The sequence below is a fragment of the Myotis brandtii genome, unplaced genomic scaffold (genome assembly GCF_000412655.1).
Source record: "Myotis brandtii unplaced genomic scaffold, ASM41265v1 scaffold813, whole genome shotgun sequence".
Lineage (NCBI taxonomy): Eukaryota > Metazoa > Chordata > Mammalia > Chiroptera > Vespertilionidae > Myotis > Myotis brandtii.
The window spans coordinates 1,591,984-1,611,161 of NW_005371287.1; the positions used below are offsets into that span (position 1 = coordinate 1,591,984).

A 19,178-nucleotide genomic window follows, 5' to 3' on the forward strand; every position below is an offset into this window, starting at 1 on the left:
CCAGCCCAGATGCAAGAAGACGGAGCCTCACAGGGTAGTTGCAGGATCCAGCCTTTCTAGCCTGGGAAGAGCTCATGCCCCACAAGAGCCAGTATCTTTTGTTACAATTCCATAGGCAGAGTTTCCAGGTCCCCTCCAGGACACGCCGGTGACCACACCCAGGTGTCCTAGTTCATTTGCAAGCCCTCCCGGGCAGAGGCAAAATACCCAGCAGGAACGTGCTACACCAGCAGCGAGGCCCACCCGAGCCGGGCGATCAGACACCATTTACGTTGGTAGCCAGGGTTACAGAGCTAGAGAGTTAACGGTTCAGACTCCCCTGCAGACGAGGAAAGGGCTTTGTTAACAATTTCACCCACAGTCACCTATCAGCTGCATGGTCGTGAGCAAGTCATTTAATATCCCTGAATTTCAGTTGCCTCACTTAGAGCCCATCTCAGAGAGGGACAGGAATGGATGAGAGTAGCTTTGATAAAACATAGGCATTGAAACAAGATGTCCCTAAGTACTATAAAAACAATCACTTGTGTGGATTTAAATGTTTGTTTCTTAATTTCTCTGAGCTTCAGATTCTCTTTTGCACACTGTGAGGATTAACTTAAACAAAAATGTGTGAAGACACTCCCCCCATTTTTCTGCTATAAAATTATGTTCAATAAATGTGAATGAATGAATCTGAAAGTTACAAAAACATTTGATAGTCACATGCACGGCTACTCGCATGGTCTCGTGGGAGTAGAGTTGCTTTGAAATCCTCTTGCCTCTTTCGATCGTTCATCTTTGTGGAATATATATGAGCCTGGAATCATCATTTATCTTTACTTTCTAATCTTGAAATTCTACATGATCATGAATCTCATTGTTTGAAAAGGGCAGGTTTTGTTTTGTGTTGCACTGTGTTTGTCAAATGCCAAATGAATGTTTCTTTTTCACGCATCTTTTCTTTTTTATGCATTAAAACAGGGCAAACAAACAGTTTGTTTATGATAGCATTGCCATGAGGGGGAGAGTGTATATGTGGGATCATTCCTATGAGAATTTTAGTCTTCAGGAATTTTTCACCTAAAACTATTAATAAATATATGCTTTATTTTGCTTATAGCATTTAATATTTATTACATAAAATAAAAGGTTACTTCCTTCCCACATTCAATAAAGCATAAAAGTTAACTTCCCCCCAGCATACAAATACGCAAAACTGATATATTGGCAAGTCTTCCAGGAAAATCCCTGAAATGTTCACAACAGTGAGACCCTGGTATGTGAACCCTGTAGGTGGGCCTCCAGGAATTAGAGGCGCTCTCAGATTTGGCTGCGGAGAAGTGGCAAAGCGTTTGATGAAGCGAATGTCCACCTGGCACCTGAGGATGAAATCAGACTAGGTACCGTCTAGCTGAATTCAAGTTCTCACGGCCCAGCTGTTCTCCTGGAAGCCATCAAGGCTAGGACAGATGGCATTATTGTTTCCTCACACATGGTTGGCCGTAAGTACAGGTTCTAATTAAAATAGATTATAGGGCATTATTTACAATGGCCTTCTCAAAACACGTTCAGTAAATAAGAACCAGGAGTAGAACTTGAAGGGGTTTGCAAATTAAGAGCGAGATCTCTGCATACAAACACTATGTGTTAGTTACAGCTTTGCAATAGAAGTGCATTTTCCTGGGAGAAAGAGTATTACACTCAAGGTGGTAAAACTTGATCTGTGACAAAGAAATCCACCACCTGTATAAGGTGAATGAGAGTAGTCTGTAGGTACAGAAGGCACAGCTACTGTAGCATATGTGAAATGATACATTTCAAGTTGACTACTTTGGGTTTTTTGTTTGTTTGTTTTTTGGGTTTTTTCTTTTCTTTTTATTTTTTTTAATTTATCTTTATTGTTGAAAGTATTACATATGCCCCCTCTTTTCCCCCCATTGATCCCCTCCTCACTCCCACCCCCTCCCCAGGCCTTCACTGCACTATTGTCTGTGTCCATGGGTCATGCACATCTGCATATAAGTTCTTTGGTTAATCTCTTCCCGCGCTCCCACCCCCTTCCCTCTGAGAATCTTCAGTGTGTTGCATGCTTGGCCATCCTCCTACACATTCTCAGGAAGCAGACCGCCAGGACAGAAATCACCTTCAGGACGTCAGAAGTACTTGAGGGACTCAACGGAAAGACAGTAGATAATCTACCAGCAACAACAGAGCTTTCCTATTGACGAGGAGCTTCAAACTTGGCATGATCAGAAATAGTGACCATTCGTTTATAGTTGTAAAGAAATCTTAAGACATAAGATGCCAAACCCTTCTAAATTACTCACTTAGTAATTATTAAGAGAGGGCCACTGCTATGCAAGGTCCCATGTTAGATGTATGTGACTATAACACTTGCCCTGGAGAAGCGTATGGTCAGAGGGAATATATGACACCTATGTCGATTACTACAGGGCACTGTGGAAAGAGAGAGGTAGAAAGAGAGGCAGACACGAAAGCAGGGACGTGTTAGGCAGGAGAGTCCTTGGACAAGCCAACACTGGCAGCATTCCATAAGCAATTTTCACTGTCAATTGAGGCTCTGACTGCAGGAGTCGCCTGGGAGGTATAGGTTTATTCTGCCATATCATGGCTGGTATTGCTTGAGGGCAGGCATAATGGGTATTAATTCCTTTATAATCCTAGCATAAAAGGCCCAACTTATATGCTGCCGACAAGAAGGGCACTTCAAACGCAAAAACACAAAATAACTAAAAGTGAAAGGCATACCATGCTAACGGGAGGACCTGTGAGCCATGCCGTACACCACAAAATATAGCATGCTAACACCAATAAAAAAAGAGGAAAATAAATAAAAAGCACACACATTGGAAAGAAAGATGTAAAGTCATCTCTGTTCATGGGTGACGTGGAAAACCCTGTAGAATCTCCAAAAAAAAACCTACTGGAGCTACTAAATGAGTCCAGCAAAACTGGAAGACACAAGATCAACATATCAAAATTCAACTGCATTTCTACACATTAGGAATGAACAATACAAATATGAAATGAAAAACAGTAACACCAAAAATAATAAAATATTTAGGAATACACTTAACAAAATAAGTACAAGACTTATACAATGAAAACAGCAAAGATCATTAAAAGAAATTAAAGAAGTACATAAATGAAAAACATGCTGAGTTCACTGACTGAAAGACTTAATACTAATTTAAGACAGAAATGCTCTCCAAGTGAATCTATAGACTCAACATAATCCCCATCAAAAATCCAAAAGATTGTTTCTTGCAGAAAATGACAAACTTAATTCTAAAATTCATATGTAAACACAAAGACCCCAAAATAAACAAAACAACTAATATTATCTAATTTTGAGACCCACTGTATAAATCTACAAAGCTATAAAATTTTTCTAGCTATAGAAAATCTTTGTGGGAAAACTCTCTCAATATGATGTCCAAAGCACAATCAAAAAAGAAAAAATGAATGAACTGGACTTCATCAACATTTTAAAAGTATGCTCTTTAAAAGACACTGGTAAAAGAATGAAAAGATAAGGCACAGACGAGAGAAAATCTTTGCAAAGCATATTTAATAAAGGACTTGTATCCTGAACATGTAAGAACTCTCAAAATTAATAATTTAGGACAGAAACAACCTAATTTTTAAAATGACAGAATGGCAATTAAGCACATTATTACTCATTAGAGAAAGCTATTAAAACCAAAAGTAGAGACCACTCCATACACCTATTAGAATAGCTAAACTTAAGAAGACAAACCATAACAAGTGCTAATGAGGATGTGGAGCAACTGGAACCCTCCCACAAGACTGGTTAGAAGAGAAAATGATACAATTACTGTGGGAGACAGTTTGGCAGGGTTTTTTTTTAAGTTAACCATCCACCTACCAAATGATGCTACCATTCCATTCTTATGGATTCATCCAGAAGAAAGAACATGTCCATATAAAGACTGGTGCATGAAATTCATGGCTTATTTGTAAGAGCCAAAGCTCAAAACAACCCAAATGTCCGCCAACCGGTGAATAAACAAAGTGTGATAAATCCATACAATGGAATACTATTCAGCAAGTAAAATTGAATGAATTATTGATCCATGATACAACATGGATGAATCACAAAATAATTATGCTGAGTGACAACCCCCCCCCAAAAGTGTTTACTGTTGATTCCTTTTACATAAAATCCTAGGAAATGTAAAGTAATATATAGGGACCAAACAGTGGGTCGGTGGCAGCCTGGAGAGGGGATGGAGTGTGATGAAGAGCAGCAGTAGGGAGGGAAGTATAAAGGGGCAGGAAAGACAGTTAGGATTTACCCATATGCTTATTATCTTGAATGTAATGATGGTTTCATGGGCATATACATCTATCAAAACTTAAATTCTACCCTCTTTAAATACGCCAATTTATTGTGGGTCATGTATAACTCAATGAAGAAAAAAAAAAAAGCAGTCTTATTTTTAACCATATACAAGTATCAACCAATTTTATTACTCACTTCCGACCGGTGTGCCTGGTCAGTCGAACCATCAGCTTGCGCGCCTCTTCTGCGCTCGACTGAGTGTTTTTAACAAATGAAATTGGCTTCTCAAGGCCATGTTTCTCCAGAAGCTCTGACACGCTGGAAGTGAAAGAAGACTTTTCAAGTCTGGCTACCAAACAAAGTCTAAGCATCTTAAATCTATAAGTAGCAGTTAGGTATTTCCTATTAAAAACCACACACACACACAGAACAACCCAATTTTATATATTACATTAATTCTCAGAAAAAAAGACAAACAAACAAACTAGTAATTATATATCAAATCATTTTCCCCTACTGACTTTTACTACAATATGCTTGGAAGAAGTAACAAGCACACAAAAAAGCATAACATATCTTTCTCTCCAAATCCTTTAATACACTTTTCCTGACTCTAAAAGCATCAAGTCAGTAAAATAAGCCAAATTTATCATTTCAATACCCAGCTTTAACTCTTAACAATCCTACTGAGTATTTTGTTATAGGCAAGGCTGCTAAAAAAGCAATAAGCAAAGAATTTCATAGATGGAAAGCCACAGAAATATCATAAGACTCAATCTCCCTCCAGAATCCATTCTATAAACATACAAAATATATCACAGACTTTCTTGGTCTCATATGAACCTTCTTGAGATATTCCATTCCATGACTATCAGCAGGACATACACCGGGACTACCTCGCCAGACCTCACATTTATGCATTAACTACTACTGGGCTTACGGAGAGACTGGTTAGCATTTAATCACTCTTCACAAAGACAGGTTTCATGGGTCATGTCACTGCCACGTCAAAACATTTATCACCTACTAATGACTATAAGTTGGAACAGGACTAAAAAGTTCTTATTTTAAAAGGTCAGCAATTAAGGTCAACAGTGAAAGGCCGGTATCATCCAGAACCTACAGGATGGTACTGTTCCCTGGAGGGACTGAGAGTATAAGTGACTATAAGGACTGCCCACAGCTACAACCAGTGACAGAGGGTGAAATAAATTGTTTATTTCACTGTAGATCTTTGAGGAAGTTCAGTTTCATTAGGGGACAAAGGCAACCATGAAGATTTGTAAGGAATAAATCTATACTGACTTAACCCAGTGAACTTTAAAATATCTTTATACTAAAGTCCTTTAATTTGAATGAAAATAATTTCTAATTCACAGATTCCAAATTATTATACTTTACTATACATGTTACAATAAATCAATGTTATTATTTATTTCCTGTAATTTCTATAATTACATATAGGAAGAACAAAGTATATCATTCCTAAAATTTTATTTTTAATACAAATAGTTAAAAATTATACACAACCATAATTACATACTTATATAAAATAAATACTAATAAATATTAGACTTCCTAAATGGAAAATTGGGAAATTTCAGTCTCCAAAAGAGACAATTTGATTTTTCATTTGACAGTAAAAGAATATTACTACAGTTACTTAAAGGCACTAGTGCAGTTTGCTATATCTGGATAGTCAATCAAATGTATTGTCCCAAAAAGCAAAGTTAGGAGTATAATGAACACTGTTTGCTGATAAATGCAGTAATTAGTACAGGAACTAATTTTTTTTGTTGTTTACCTACAGTGTGAAAAGTACTTTAAATGCTTACTCTAATGTTAATTCCATAACCTCATGAGTTCAACATCAGAGATACAAAACCCTAGGCTCAAAGATCACACCACTGGTAAAGGGCCACACCTAGATTTGAACACAGGTCTACCAGTCTTCGAAGCCCATGATCTTATTACTCTAGCCGTTTGTAAAATAAGCTAGTGCTATATTTGTTTGAAGACAACTCACTCACAAGAGTCACACATACATTGGTCCAACTGGAAATGACTGCTAAGCATATTTAAAGTGACATTTCTTAATCAGCACAGAGCCACAGACTGTCACTCTTCTCACCTGAGAATCTGCTCCAGCTGGTCTACCATGTCATGAAGAGCGGTGGTTGCCTCTGTCTTAGGGCTAAAGAATTAAGAAATAAATTACAATTAAATTCCAGTAGTAGTTCTTTAAATAAAGTTCAAATCTCATTTGACTGAAAAAAAAAAAAAAAAAGACACGCTGTTTCCTGAACTTATACGTCACAATTTTCCATGGTCCAGGTGAAATTCCAGGCCTATCTCCTGAACTCATTCAGCATCTTACATGCCTCAAGAGTCTAAGATAAAACATAACGGAGTAAAACAAAATTCTCTATTTTACATGAGCAAGACATGGGCAACTATTTTCTAAAGAACTCTAAGTTCAGTTCTACCAAAAGACACATGCAAAAAAGAATTATAAACCAATTGTCTTTTTTTCTTTTAAGAAGGTAAGGAGGAAACTGTCATTTATTTCTGTTCTTTGAACCAATAAAACAGATAAGAAAGTGGCCCCGCATGATGGCTTTCTCCCGGCCTGTCTACACCACCTGTGATACCCTTTCAGGATCCTAAGTTCTTGGTTCTTCTTCATATCATCACTCCCTCTGCAACCACTTCAATATGAAGGAACCAGGGGGAAGCAGGGCCATCAATAAAAGCAAACCCTTTGTGGGGAAGCACATGGACAGGGGACTGAGAGAAACATCATCATGAAAAAGTCACACACTGGTGCAAATGTGCCGGTCGGGCAGCCTTAGCATGGCCCTAGCACATACAAGTGAAGGCAGCAATTTGGCAGCAAAGTTTAGCAACTGCTATCAAAGTCCTCTTCCATACTCTACAGCTGTGTCCCAACCACGGAGGGAACGCTGGCAACAGAGCCGCCGCACTGACCCAACTGCATTCCCGCAAGATTGGAGGATTTTCTTAACAAAGAGACCAAGTAAAGTTCTTTGTCTGGACTTGGACAATTAAAAATGACCTAACTTGAACACAAAAGCCTCATTATTTTGGAAACGATCAATCTGTCCTGATTCTAAATCTACTTGGCAGTTATTTAGTGCAATTTACAAAGATTATACTATTTTTTGAACCAAATTTTAAGACTTGGACTAGAGTGATAAATTAGGGTATATTACACTTAAAGTCTTTCCAAAAAAAAAGATCATTTGTCAGATCTAACTTCCATTAACATCCAGGAATAATATTTTTTAAATTATCAGTTAATAGCTTGGTAATAAACATTTGTCATTGATTGGCAAGAATATAGTTCTTCCTTTGTGAACTGACATTCACAAACACAATGACAAAAGGTTTCTTTCAGCCAGATGAAGTATGCTGCCTAGGTAAGATGCACAAAAGTTTAATTAAATTTAGTAAGTGATTGTTCATTCTCTAAATGGCAAAAAAAAAAAAAAATAGTTTACTATTTGGTAAGTAACAACCACTGAACCACCAAGAAAAAACAACCAATCACTGGGAGAATATAAACTGGCAAACTGGGCACAAAGAGCAAAGAGAATCACGGAAAATATTCCGAAGCCCTATATTTTCATAGTGAGCTAATGTACAATTACAAGCTATTTTAAACATTATAATTGGGACATACAACCGTTAAGGAAGAAATGTAACAAAAGAGCATCAAGTGTTTTTTGTGTGTTTACAAAAGAATTAAAAAAATCTGTTAGATCAGGAATCATTCAACTGAAGCTCAAATAGCTTTTAGCCTCATACAGAGAAGAGGCATTTTTTAGCCTGTATACTCTTTGAAACAAATATACTAACTCCTAAACTGTCATGTCTACAATTTAAAAAGTTATTTTAATATCATCATCCTATTGGCCAAGCAATGATTCTCTCTCATCACTGAAGCTTCTGTCTCTCTCTCCCTCTCCCTTCCTCTCTGAAATCAATAAAAATATATTTAAACAAATAATAATATCCTCACCCTATTGACACTATGACTATCTCCTCATGGTAGACAAATTACTGTTTAAAAATTAATAGATAAGCTTATGCTTATTTGATCTTACTGAAAAAAGTCAAATACATTTAGTTTTTGAAGATATATGTGTCAGGTGGAAGTCAACGCTTTTACCCAGTTGAGTCAGGGGCAACAAAGGAGGCCTCAGGCTGGCAGAGGCCAAGTCAAGAACAGCATCTACAGTGAGTGCTTGCTTTCACAGGTTCTCAAGGCTGGGAAAGGTGAGGCAGCCACAGCTGCTCATCTGTCACACGTCTTCCAATCTCCTGACCTTTCCTGCTTCACACATGATTTCAGTGGAAACTTTGAAGGGGGTTATGTCCCTTTGGACTCCCTGGCTTTAGAACAGTAGCACCCCACCTCACCACTGTTCTTCTCCAGGACACTGACTTCTCACGTGAAAAGGCCCGCTGACTGTGGCATAGCTCACACTCTGCTTAACTTGTTCCTCTTTCCCTGCATGTACTGTAAGCCAGAGTGCAGTTTAAAGGACTGATGAGATTCGGGGAAACAATTTTACTTCCTGCTGTTTCTCACCAGGAGGCACAGGCTGCCAGGGGTCTGACTCCCAGTGAAGCTACATTTCAGAGCTTGATGAAAGGTTTATAAAGGTAAATTCCTCAGTGAAATTACACACACACAAAATTTATTTTTTAGAAAACCTTTCGCCTGAATTCAGGCATGAAACAAGTATTTCACAGTGGGTTGCAAAACTGGTGATTTCTACCATTCATTTCACACACACACACACACACACACACACACACACAGGATAAAAGGCAGGGAGAAAAGAAGAGGGGGGGGGAAGGGCAAAGAGAATAATCAGAGCATGAGGAGACCTCCATGAATCAATATGTGATTTTGTAAATGAGGAAACTGAGGACCAAGCAGTAAAGTGGCTTGGTTAAAGTCACAAAGGGTTATAAACAGGTCCACCGACTGCATTCCATGCCCTTCCATATGTTGGTATTAACTTCTCAAGATGTTAAATTTATGACATTTACTAGATTTGAAGGAGTGATTAAAAGAATGAATGTTGTCTGACTTCCAAAAAGAAAATATAAATATGATTGCATACAACTAAATGAAACAAAGGAATGTTGTATAAATTCCCACTTAAATATAAGCCCAGTTAAAAATTATGTAAATTCATTCCTCAAGAAATTAAAAACTGAACTATCATGTGATCCAGCAATTCCACTCCTGGGTATATAGATGAAGGAAATGAGATCACTGTGTCGGAGAGATATCTGCACCCCCATGTTCACTGCAGCATTATTTACAATAGCTGAGACATAGAAACAACCTAAGTGTCCATCAACAGATGAACGGATAAAGCAAATTTGATATATGTGTGTGTGTGACACATACATAGTGACTTCCCATATCTATAATGTGTGTGTGTGTGTCTGAAATATATATCACAAAAGAATATTATTCATCCATAAAAAAAAAGAAAATCCTGCCACTTACAGCATGGATGGGCCTTGAGGATATTATGCTGCATGAAATAAGCCAAACAAATATACTGTATGACCTCACTTATATGTAGAATTAAAAAACAACACTACTAAACTCACAGGAAAAAAAAATCAGATTTGTGGTTACCATAGGCAGGGAATGGAAGGTGGGGTAATTATATGAAGGTGGTCAAAAAATACAAATTTCCAGTTATAAGACAAATAAGTACTCCTAGGGATGTAATGTGCATGACAATTATAGTCAATACTGCTGTATGTTTAAATTTCTCATAGAGTAAATCCTAAAAGATCTCATCACAAAAACATTTGTGTTTTTTTCTTCTTTTGTATCTATATGATGTGATGAATGTTAACTTATTTATGGTGATCATTTTATAATATATGCAGGTCAAGTCATTATGCTGTATACCTTACAGTTATATGGTGCTGTATGTTAGTTATATCTCAGTAAGACTGAAAGGAAAAAAATAAAGTGAATTATATATATTAATGCATTCTGCTTAAAGGGATTACTATAGGCAAGAGCCAAGAACAAACAATTCATAGAAGAAATACAAATACAGAAAATGATTAATTGGAAACACAACTTAAAACAGACATATCATTGTCTATACACTTTTTAAAAAGTATTTCTTGTTGTGGTGGTAGTGGTGTTTTTGTTTCTGTTCTAATGGATAATTAATTATCAAGGTTGAGGAAATTATAGTGACTTCCCATATACTGCTAGAAAAACAAAAGTTTATCTGTAGGCAACTGATTTGCAGATCATTTCTTTTTCTTCTTTATATTTTTTTATATTCCTCAAATTCTCGGCAATGAACATTCAAGGAAGCAACATTTTCATTTTAACCGTGAGAATATAGAGACACAGCAAGATTGGCAGTGTGGCTTCTCACCCATATCCCCTCTGTGGCAGACATTCTAATATGTCATAGCAAAGGAAGAGCTGGTCAGTCCGTTCACAGTTGTAGATGCAGTCCAGAGCTACTGCCATCAGCTGGTCCTGGTCAGGAATAATTTTTTGCTGCAGCTGGGGAAAATAAAGCACACTGTACTAAATGTCAATAGATTTACAGGCACGTTTTCCACACCCCAGTGCCACTGTCAATAGAATATTAAATAGTTCAATTAATCAACTGCAGAAACAAATCTTGATATTTCTTTAGCTTACAGACTTTGGGGATCGTTAATAATTCTAAATGAAATCACATTTTAATTATAGAATCAGCTAGAAAAGATAATTTGTACCCATAAGCTTTGCATCTGCTAAAAGCAGATTCAATTTACAACCCATTCAAGATAGAAGAGACACAGTGAATTAAAAAGGCAACTCATTAAAAACATAACCCTAAAGCCATATTTTATGTGTTTCAACTACAAAAATATATAAAATTCCTTAAGTAATATTCAGATATGTTCGATTTTTCAAGATGCATAATATATTAGTCATTTAACTAAACAATACTGACATTGTACCCAAAGTCACATTGTAATGCAGGACTATTCAAATCCAAGAATATACTCCATATTTCTGATGCAGAAAATGGCTACATTGAGTCACTTTCTATATAGGATATACCACTTCCCACTGCAAACCACAGGTTCCACTCTTAGATTTCTGGGACATAAAAATAACAGATTTGTGCTTTGTTTTTCTCATCTATAAACCTGGGATATTAACAACAACTTCCTAACAGGTATAACATTGTTGTGTGGATTAAATAAAGTAAGTGTAGAATATTTATATTATTGCCACTACTAAAAAAAATGGAAGTTTCCAACAGTTTTCTTAGAGACCTTTTCAATAGCAAAATAAGTTTAAGATCATTTCCATAATAAGATCTACTAGTTTTCAACCTTCTAGTAGAAACACTAAACAGATAGGAAAGTGATGGAGGGAAACTGTCGAACAAAGGCATTTTCTCCGTAGAAAAATCACATCAATGGATGGAGAAAAGAAACATTCCAGGTTACCTGAGAAATAAAGATTTTTTAAAGTAGTTGGGTTAAAGCCTTTATGTACCTTTCTTCAAGGTGTTAAGAAAAAAATATATAACATTAATGTGGCATCAAAAAGTTGTCCAAGGTTTCAAAGTGACAAACTGGTAAAATAGGGACAGGCAGCAGTAATAAAAGTATTATTAAAAGTTAATTAAAATAGCTAGCTTTTTCTGATTTCAGATTGTCTAGTCAATAATATTGCCAAAAAATATATTTCCATCTTTATCTTTTTCTAGGTTTTCTAAATATTCTACAACTAGAGGCCTGGTGCACGAAATTCGTGCACAGGAAGGGTCCCTGGGGCCTTCCTTCCCCAGCTGCCAGCTGCTGGCTGCCAGCCAGAGCCTTCCTTCGCTCTGCGCCGCCTCTTGGTGATCATAGCAAGCGATCGAACTCCCAGTCTCCCAGTCGAACTCCCAAGGGGACACTTTGCACATCAGCCTTTGATATATATAGATAAGCATTAAGTTAGAAGTAATTTTAAAACTAAAATTGCCCATTGAATTATTTAATCAGAAAGAACTAAAATCTTGCACCTAAAAAACTATCATATACAGTGAATTCCCAATTAAAACAGCTGTTCCTAACCCAGTGATGGTGAACCTTTTGAGCTTGGCGTGTCAGCATTTTGAAAAACCCTAACTTAACTCTGGTGCCGTGTCACATATAGAAATTTTTTGATATTTGCAACCATAGTAAAACAAAGATTTATCTTTTTGATATTTATTTTATATATTTAAATGCCATTTAACAAAGAAAAATCAACTAAAAAAATGAGTTCGCATGTCACCTCTGACACACGTGTCATAGGTTCACCATCACTGTCCTAACCCTAGCATTCCTTCAGAATCACTGGATTGCCCTAACTGGTTTGGCTCAGTGGATAGAGCGTCAGCCTGCGGACTCATGGGTCCCAGGTTTGATTCCGGTCAAGGGCATGTACCTTGGTTGCGGGCACATCCCCAGTAGGGAGTGTGCAGGAGGCAGCTGATTGATGTTTCTCTCTCATTGATGTTTCTAACTCTCTATCCCTCTCCCTTCCTCTCTGTAAAAAACCAATAAAATATATTTTTTTAAAAAAAGAATCACTGGATAAATTGCCAAACACGTATTACAGAACCCCTATTCTCCAAATTCTAATCTGTTATATACCTGGGATGGTATATAATAAATTAGAAAATTAAAATTTTTAAAATGCACATAGCCTGATACACTAGTGCATTCAAAGTATACTAGTATAGAAGACACAGGACAGTATGAGCACAAAGAATATTTTATTCCTAAATCTTCTCTAGGCAGTTTCACTTTCCAAAGGCAGATCAAGCGAAGAGAAACCAGAGAGGAGTGATTTAGGATGCTGTAAAAGAGAAGAAAAGTTTGAGGCACGTGAGAATGTAAAGATGACAAACGTGCTTGTATTCTAGTTCCCAATTACACACTCCCGACTCCCTAAGAGGGATTATTCCTCCCTGTTCCATTAATAGCAGGCTCAGCCATGTGCCGCCTCTGGCCTGTGACGTGTGAGAGGAGTAACCTGAACCGCTCTGCGCTAAAACTTGAAGAGCCGTTGTGTGGTTCTACTTTGCCCTTTTTCTTGTGCCACAAGCTAGAGAAGGGGGCTGTTCTTTCAACTGAAGTCCCAGAATGAATAAGACCTGGGACACAGCAGACGCCAACAACAGCCTACATGACACCTGTGAGAAATGATTACTTGCTGTTATAAGCTACTAAGATTTTGAGCTCATTTGTTAATTCTACATAACTTAGCCTAAACTGTCGAATACAAAAAATCGTTGTTCCTGCCACATTACTAAATCTACTCTGCATGACTCATGGCAGATCCCAGATACGCTCTTTTTGTAAACAATCCAGTATAATAAAAGCAATGTAATCAAGTCACTCTAGCAGAAAAATAAGACCCGATTTCATGCACGCATCATTCATTCATCCATCTGCCCTGCCAACATTTACCAAGCGTTTGCTCTCTACAAGGCACCATGTTAGCCCCTTGTAATAAACACGTAAGACATAGAGAACATACACAGGAAACAAAGGGAGGGAGAGACAAGGGTGTGAACACATCATTGTACGACAGCATGAGACAAGCTATTACAGAGGCAGGAACAAGCCCTCCGGGTAAGGCCCAGAGGGTTCACTGGAGAGGGGATCTGAGAGAGCAGGGCCCGGAGGGAGGCAGGTGTGTGTAAGTGCAGGAAAGGGGGCTGACTACTCCAAACAGAAGGAAGAGCCCATGAGAACACAGAGGCCTGACAGAATGCGGTAGGGTGACGAGGGGAGAAGTTCAGAGCCATGGCCTAGTGCACCCACGGAGGGAAGTGAGGCTGAGGAGGCAGACAAGAGCGGACTGCAAAGAACCTTCCAGGCCACCCGAGAGAGATGAGTGTTTGCCCTGCAGGCAATGGCAGCCCCTGGAGGCTCTCTGTAGATGGTCACGTGGTCCAGTGTGTGTGGCAGAAAGATAACACTGGAGCAAGAGAAGCTGGAGCGGGAGAGAAAAGCCCAGCAACACCATTGTTCTCTCCCGGGCTGTTTACATATTTCAAAGGGCTCTATGTTTTATTCAAAAGGCACATGCTAAATTGCCAAGTAAAACAACAAAAAACTGACTATATACAAAGGATTTATAAGATTCTGTGAGGAAGAAGTATCACACGCAAGATTACTGACAAGAATTTAAAGTCATTCTTTCTTCCTCATAAAACATTCATACCCGATCCATCCTGCTCTCACAGTATTTCTCGGGCGTCAGCAGCCCACCCGGCTCCCAGGGAAGCTCCCCAGATTTAAAATCTGAACACTAAGTCGTAGCTGCATATGAGGAGATGGGGACTTTTAAACAGCCAATGACAGACAAGCTTCCAGAAACCAAAGAACATGCTAATTAATAAGCAATGCTTTCCTTTTCATCTTAACTCTACTGGTTATGACCACATGCCCCGGAGGACTTCAGGTTGTAACAAAGGCTAGCACAAGGAAGTGCCCCCATTAGAACGTAGGGTGGGAGGGGCCTGAAATGACTTCCGCTTGAATCCCTATCTAATGCTTGAATCTCACTACAAAATCTGTGCCCCACGTGACAGGGCCACCGCCTGAGTCCCTCCCAGGAAAGGGAGCCCTGCCTTCTGAACCAGCACATCTCATCTCTGGCTAAATTAAGAGATTGTTTGCTTTGGAGGAGTATGCTGCCCTTAACCAAATGGCTTACCACCCAAAACCTCAACAACTGCTTGACCCCGGTGGACATACAGAGCTATCAATCAGCAATCCTAAGCAACAGAGTTATTAAGAATAATGACAAGATCTCCTTATGAGACCCCCAAAGATTTCCCTAAATACTTGAAGGCCCTCAAGGGCAGGAAGTACATGGCTAAGAACTGGACGGTGAGATTAGAATGTCTGAACCCAGGTCCCACTCCTTACTATGGGGCCCGGGCAATTGCACAGCCTCTCTAGCCCACGATTCTCCTTTCCCGCAATAAAACATAATGAAAACAGCTACCTCACAGGATCGCTATAAGGATTAAATGAGTTCACACTGTCAACGCACCTGCCGATAGAGTTCAATGCCTATCACCTGTTAGTCTTTTTGGTGTTGCCAGTTCCAAAACATAACTGTCAGTAAACATGGGAGTAAACCAGTTAAAATAAACATAATTTTACGGAATTCCAAAACAATTCTGGACCGAATTATTGAAACATGTTTAAAGAATTAAATGATGACCATTTCCTTTTCTGTTGAAAGGGAAATTACTTGCAAAGCCTATTATTAAAATTTAATAAACAAAACCTAACTCTGCAGAGGAAGCAGTGCAGAGATTTCTCCGATGTTAGAGTTTCTACTTACGTCTGGCTTGGAATGCTGAAAGATCTTCAGGGGGAGTCTCAGGTCCCCTTTGGCTGACGTCACCAAGTACTCCTTCAGCAGCTCCTGCGCCGCGCCCGGGGCCTGCTTCTCACAGCGGTGGAGGAACGGGACCATCCACTGGTAGGCGCCCGTCACGTACTTGTCCTCGGAACACTGAAGATGCAATGAAAAATAAGCCCGCACTGAATTACATTAAACACCTGCTTATTCCAGACTAACGCTCCAGAAGTCCCCGATGATCATACTGAGTCAACAGAGGAAGCCCAGCTCATCCTAAAACAGACACTCCGGTTCGCCCCACGGCCTGGGAGGTAGAAGAACCACCTCTTCCTGGGGTCGGGGAGCTCTGGATCCCTACCTACCCGGCCCGCCCCTGCCCCCGCAGGCCAGCGCTGAGTCAGAGGTTCCCAGAGTGAAGACAGGTTCTACCCCACAAGTGTGTACATGTGGGGGGCAGGTATATTGTCAGAGAGACACCACAGACCAACAGGAAGTGTGTAATAAAGCAGTGAGAGCCAGAGACAGGTGTACAGAGCTCTAGAAAGCAGCCACTCGAGAGCAGGCTCATCCATGAAACCCGGATTCTCTCCCGCCCTTTCCTCCTCCTCTGTTTTGTTTTGCCCCTTTACAACCGCCTTCACAGAACTCCCAATGGCACCCATCATTTTACTCATTGCTACCCCAATTACCCAACCCCCTCTCTTAGCTACCCCAGGAGACACCCCTAAATCTCTTAAGAGGAGTCTTACATATATCACAAATCAATGTCACTGGGTGCACGGTCAGAAAAGAAATTAATAATTAGGAAAAGGGAAGGTAGGGGTAGAGGGAAAGGCAAAAGGGGAATTGGTAAGAGGGAGAAAGATGACGAGAGAGAGGGATGAGAGAGAGAAAGGAAGATGGAGAGAAAGCACAGGAGAGAAAAGGAGAGTCAGGGAGAAAGGGAAGCTCTCGGGCAGCTGAGCCCATTCACACCAGCCGCCCAAGAGCAGAGACTGGAAAAGCAGCGAGCACCTCCTCAGCCCCATCATTCTAGAGTCACAGGTATCTCTCTACTCGGTGGGCTTAGCAGAAACCAACTCCTAACTTTAGGAATGTATTTTCTCCCCAGGATGACCCCCCAAAAATCTAAAAAAACAGGCAAATTCTCCTAAACATACTAACCCTGAAGTCAAGATGTTTCCTTCACACACACCCAGCACTCTGACCGCCAGTAATTTTTTTTTTCAGATCTTGAAATAAATACGTAGCTGTGACTTTTAACACGGTGGAGGATTAGAATCATGAATACGAGAATGAGAGCTAGTTTAGAAATATGCCTTGCTGGAATGAGGTGAGGCGGGGTAGTTCATATAGATTCGTATGAATAAAGGGCGGCAGGATACAAAACAACCAGAACAGTGTTGGAGGCCTTCAGTAACTTACCCATCAAACTGAATACAGTTTTAGAAAATCAAGAACCCTTCCTTAATTTACTAAGTTCTAGGGTTTGGAGGACATTTCCGCTTTGGCTCTGAGACACACATTAATCAAAGTATACAAGGAATACTTAAAACAGGAGTTAAAATTACACCTACACTATTCATCAGTAACCGTAGCTTTTCAATGTCTTCCATCTGCTGGAGCTCCTTCAAGGTCAGGGTTAAGTCACAGCCAGCTTCGTAGACCAGCGCTTCCAGAGTAACCAAATCATCACACAGGGCCAGCAGGCCAGGGATGTTCCGCTCCATCCCCAGTCGAACAAGGGACAATGCACAGTCAACCTAAAACGGAAAGGCAGCAGTAAGCCTGAGCCATACGTCCTCAAGTAAAAGCCTTCTGCATAGAAGCTAATTCTTGTAACCAATTTACACAAAATCACATCAACAATATTATACATTTTTAGTACAAAACTTTAGAGTTACTTATCAACTATCTCACAATCATACAGTTTCAAAAGAATCATACAGTCAGCAAGAAATTCTGAAGGTAAAGATGGTAAGAGAAAGGCAACCATCTTAAATCCAAAGACCATTATAGTTTATAGGGTAGTTTTACAAATTATCTATTTAATTCTGACATTAACAGGCAGGGGGAAAACATAGTTAGTTAGCGATAATACCAAGTTAATCTTATTTTCACTGTAACATTCTGCTCTAAAAATACTGTTTTGCTTTCATATTCCTCTCCAGTACCCAGCCTTTCCCAGTGCCTTCCATATGGCACTTCCATTCAATCTATATTTTCTCTGCCTTAATTCAAATATGCAGACTCCTCCTAGACAAAATGAAGAATGATTTTCCTACAGATGCTCAGTAGACAGCAATTTGACTCTATCATTTGACAAGATTTACAAAATGACAGATTTTGATTGATGGCAAATTTCTAAGGTGGCCTACACCTATAGTGCCTCTTACTACTCCTTACTTACTCCCACTCCCAGACTAACAGGTATTTAGTGAGGACCTACTATGAGCTAAGCACCACTGTGTGAGTTAGGAATATAAAGCTGAATGAGAGAGGTCTCTCCTTCAAAGATCTCTCCATCTCACAGGGAACACAATCAGTAAAACAATGCCTGAAGTGGAGGGAGGGAGGTACGTGGGTGAGTTTGATCTCAAAAAAGAGGGCCCGGAGCCCAGCCTGAGAGTGTGACCAAGTCTCCCAGAGCTTTAGAGAATCAGTGGGGTTAGCAGGTGAACGAGGGAGAAGGGCAAGAGAGCAGCGGAAGGCAGAGATGTGCAATCTGTTCAAAAGCACAATGAGTTCCCTATGCCTGGAAAGGGGTGTGAGGTGAAGCGGGAGAAACGTGGCTGGAGACAGGGAGGGGCCAGATGACAAAGAACACTGTTTGCAGAGCTAAGGAATTTGCAGTTTCCTGGAATGCAATTCTATCAACGGACTTCCGACTGTGACGTGTCATAGACTTACACTTCGGAGAGATCCTGAGGAAGTACGTATAGAACGATGAACTGGGGGTGAACAGGACTGAAGCTGGGAGAACGGCAGCTACGAGCACTAGAAGACTTGCTACTAGTGGCAAGCGCAGCATCTGAGGGACAGCAATCTTTAAGGGGCAAACCAAAGAACAGGAGCCACGTGGAGGAGGCTAAAAGGAATGGCTAAGACAAAGACAAAAAGGAACAGGGGATCCCAGGAGCCTCGGCAAGAGAGACTGCAGGAGGGAGGAAGCAGGAGGTGGTAGGCCAGTCTGTTAAACAGCAAAGGCAGGAGCCCAGGCACTGAGCGGCCCACGGGAGCTGGGATGATGCGGCTTCAGTCGAGAGGCGGGAGCAGCCAGACTCCAGGAAACGAAGAGTCGCCGGACACTGAGCAAGTGACTCCAGAGACAGCAACTAGCTGGGCTGTGACGGAAAGAAGTCAGCTAAGCTGAGCTGGGGGAATGGGGCTCGATGTTTCTGCACGCATAAAATAGCACCGAGT

The 19,178-nt window shown here is 39.9% G+C and overlaps 1 protein-coding gene across 1 annotated transcript in view; it reads right to left on the bottom strand.

Annotated features, from left to right (window-relative positions):
• NBAS (neuroblastoma amplified sequence) overlaps nucleotides 1–19,178 on the bottom strand; it is a 201,287-nt gene that overhangs the window by 95,947 nt on the left and 86,162 nt on the right. The window contains exons 24-28 of the mRNA XM_014531591.1: nucleotides 17,333–17,518; nucleotides 15,735–15,908; nucleotides 10,765–10,898; nucleotides 6,441–6,503; nucleotides 4,505–4,627 (exon numbers count right to left, since the gene is read on the bottom strand). Coding sequence (XP_014387077.1) covers nucleotides 4,505–4,627; nucleotides 6,441–6,503; nucleotides 10,765–10,898; nucleotides 15,735–15,908; nucleotides 17,333–17,518 — 680 coding nt within the window. The remainder of the gene's footprint in view (nucleotides 1–4,504; nucleotides 4,628–6,440; nucleotides 6,504–10,764; nucleotides 10,899–15,734; nucleotides 15,909–17,332; nucleotides 17,519–19,178) is intronic.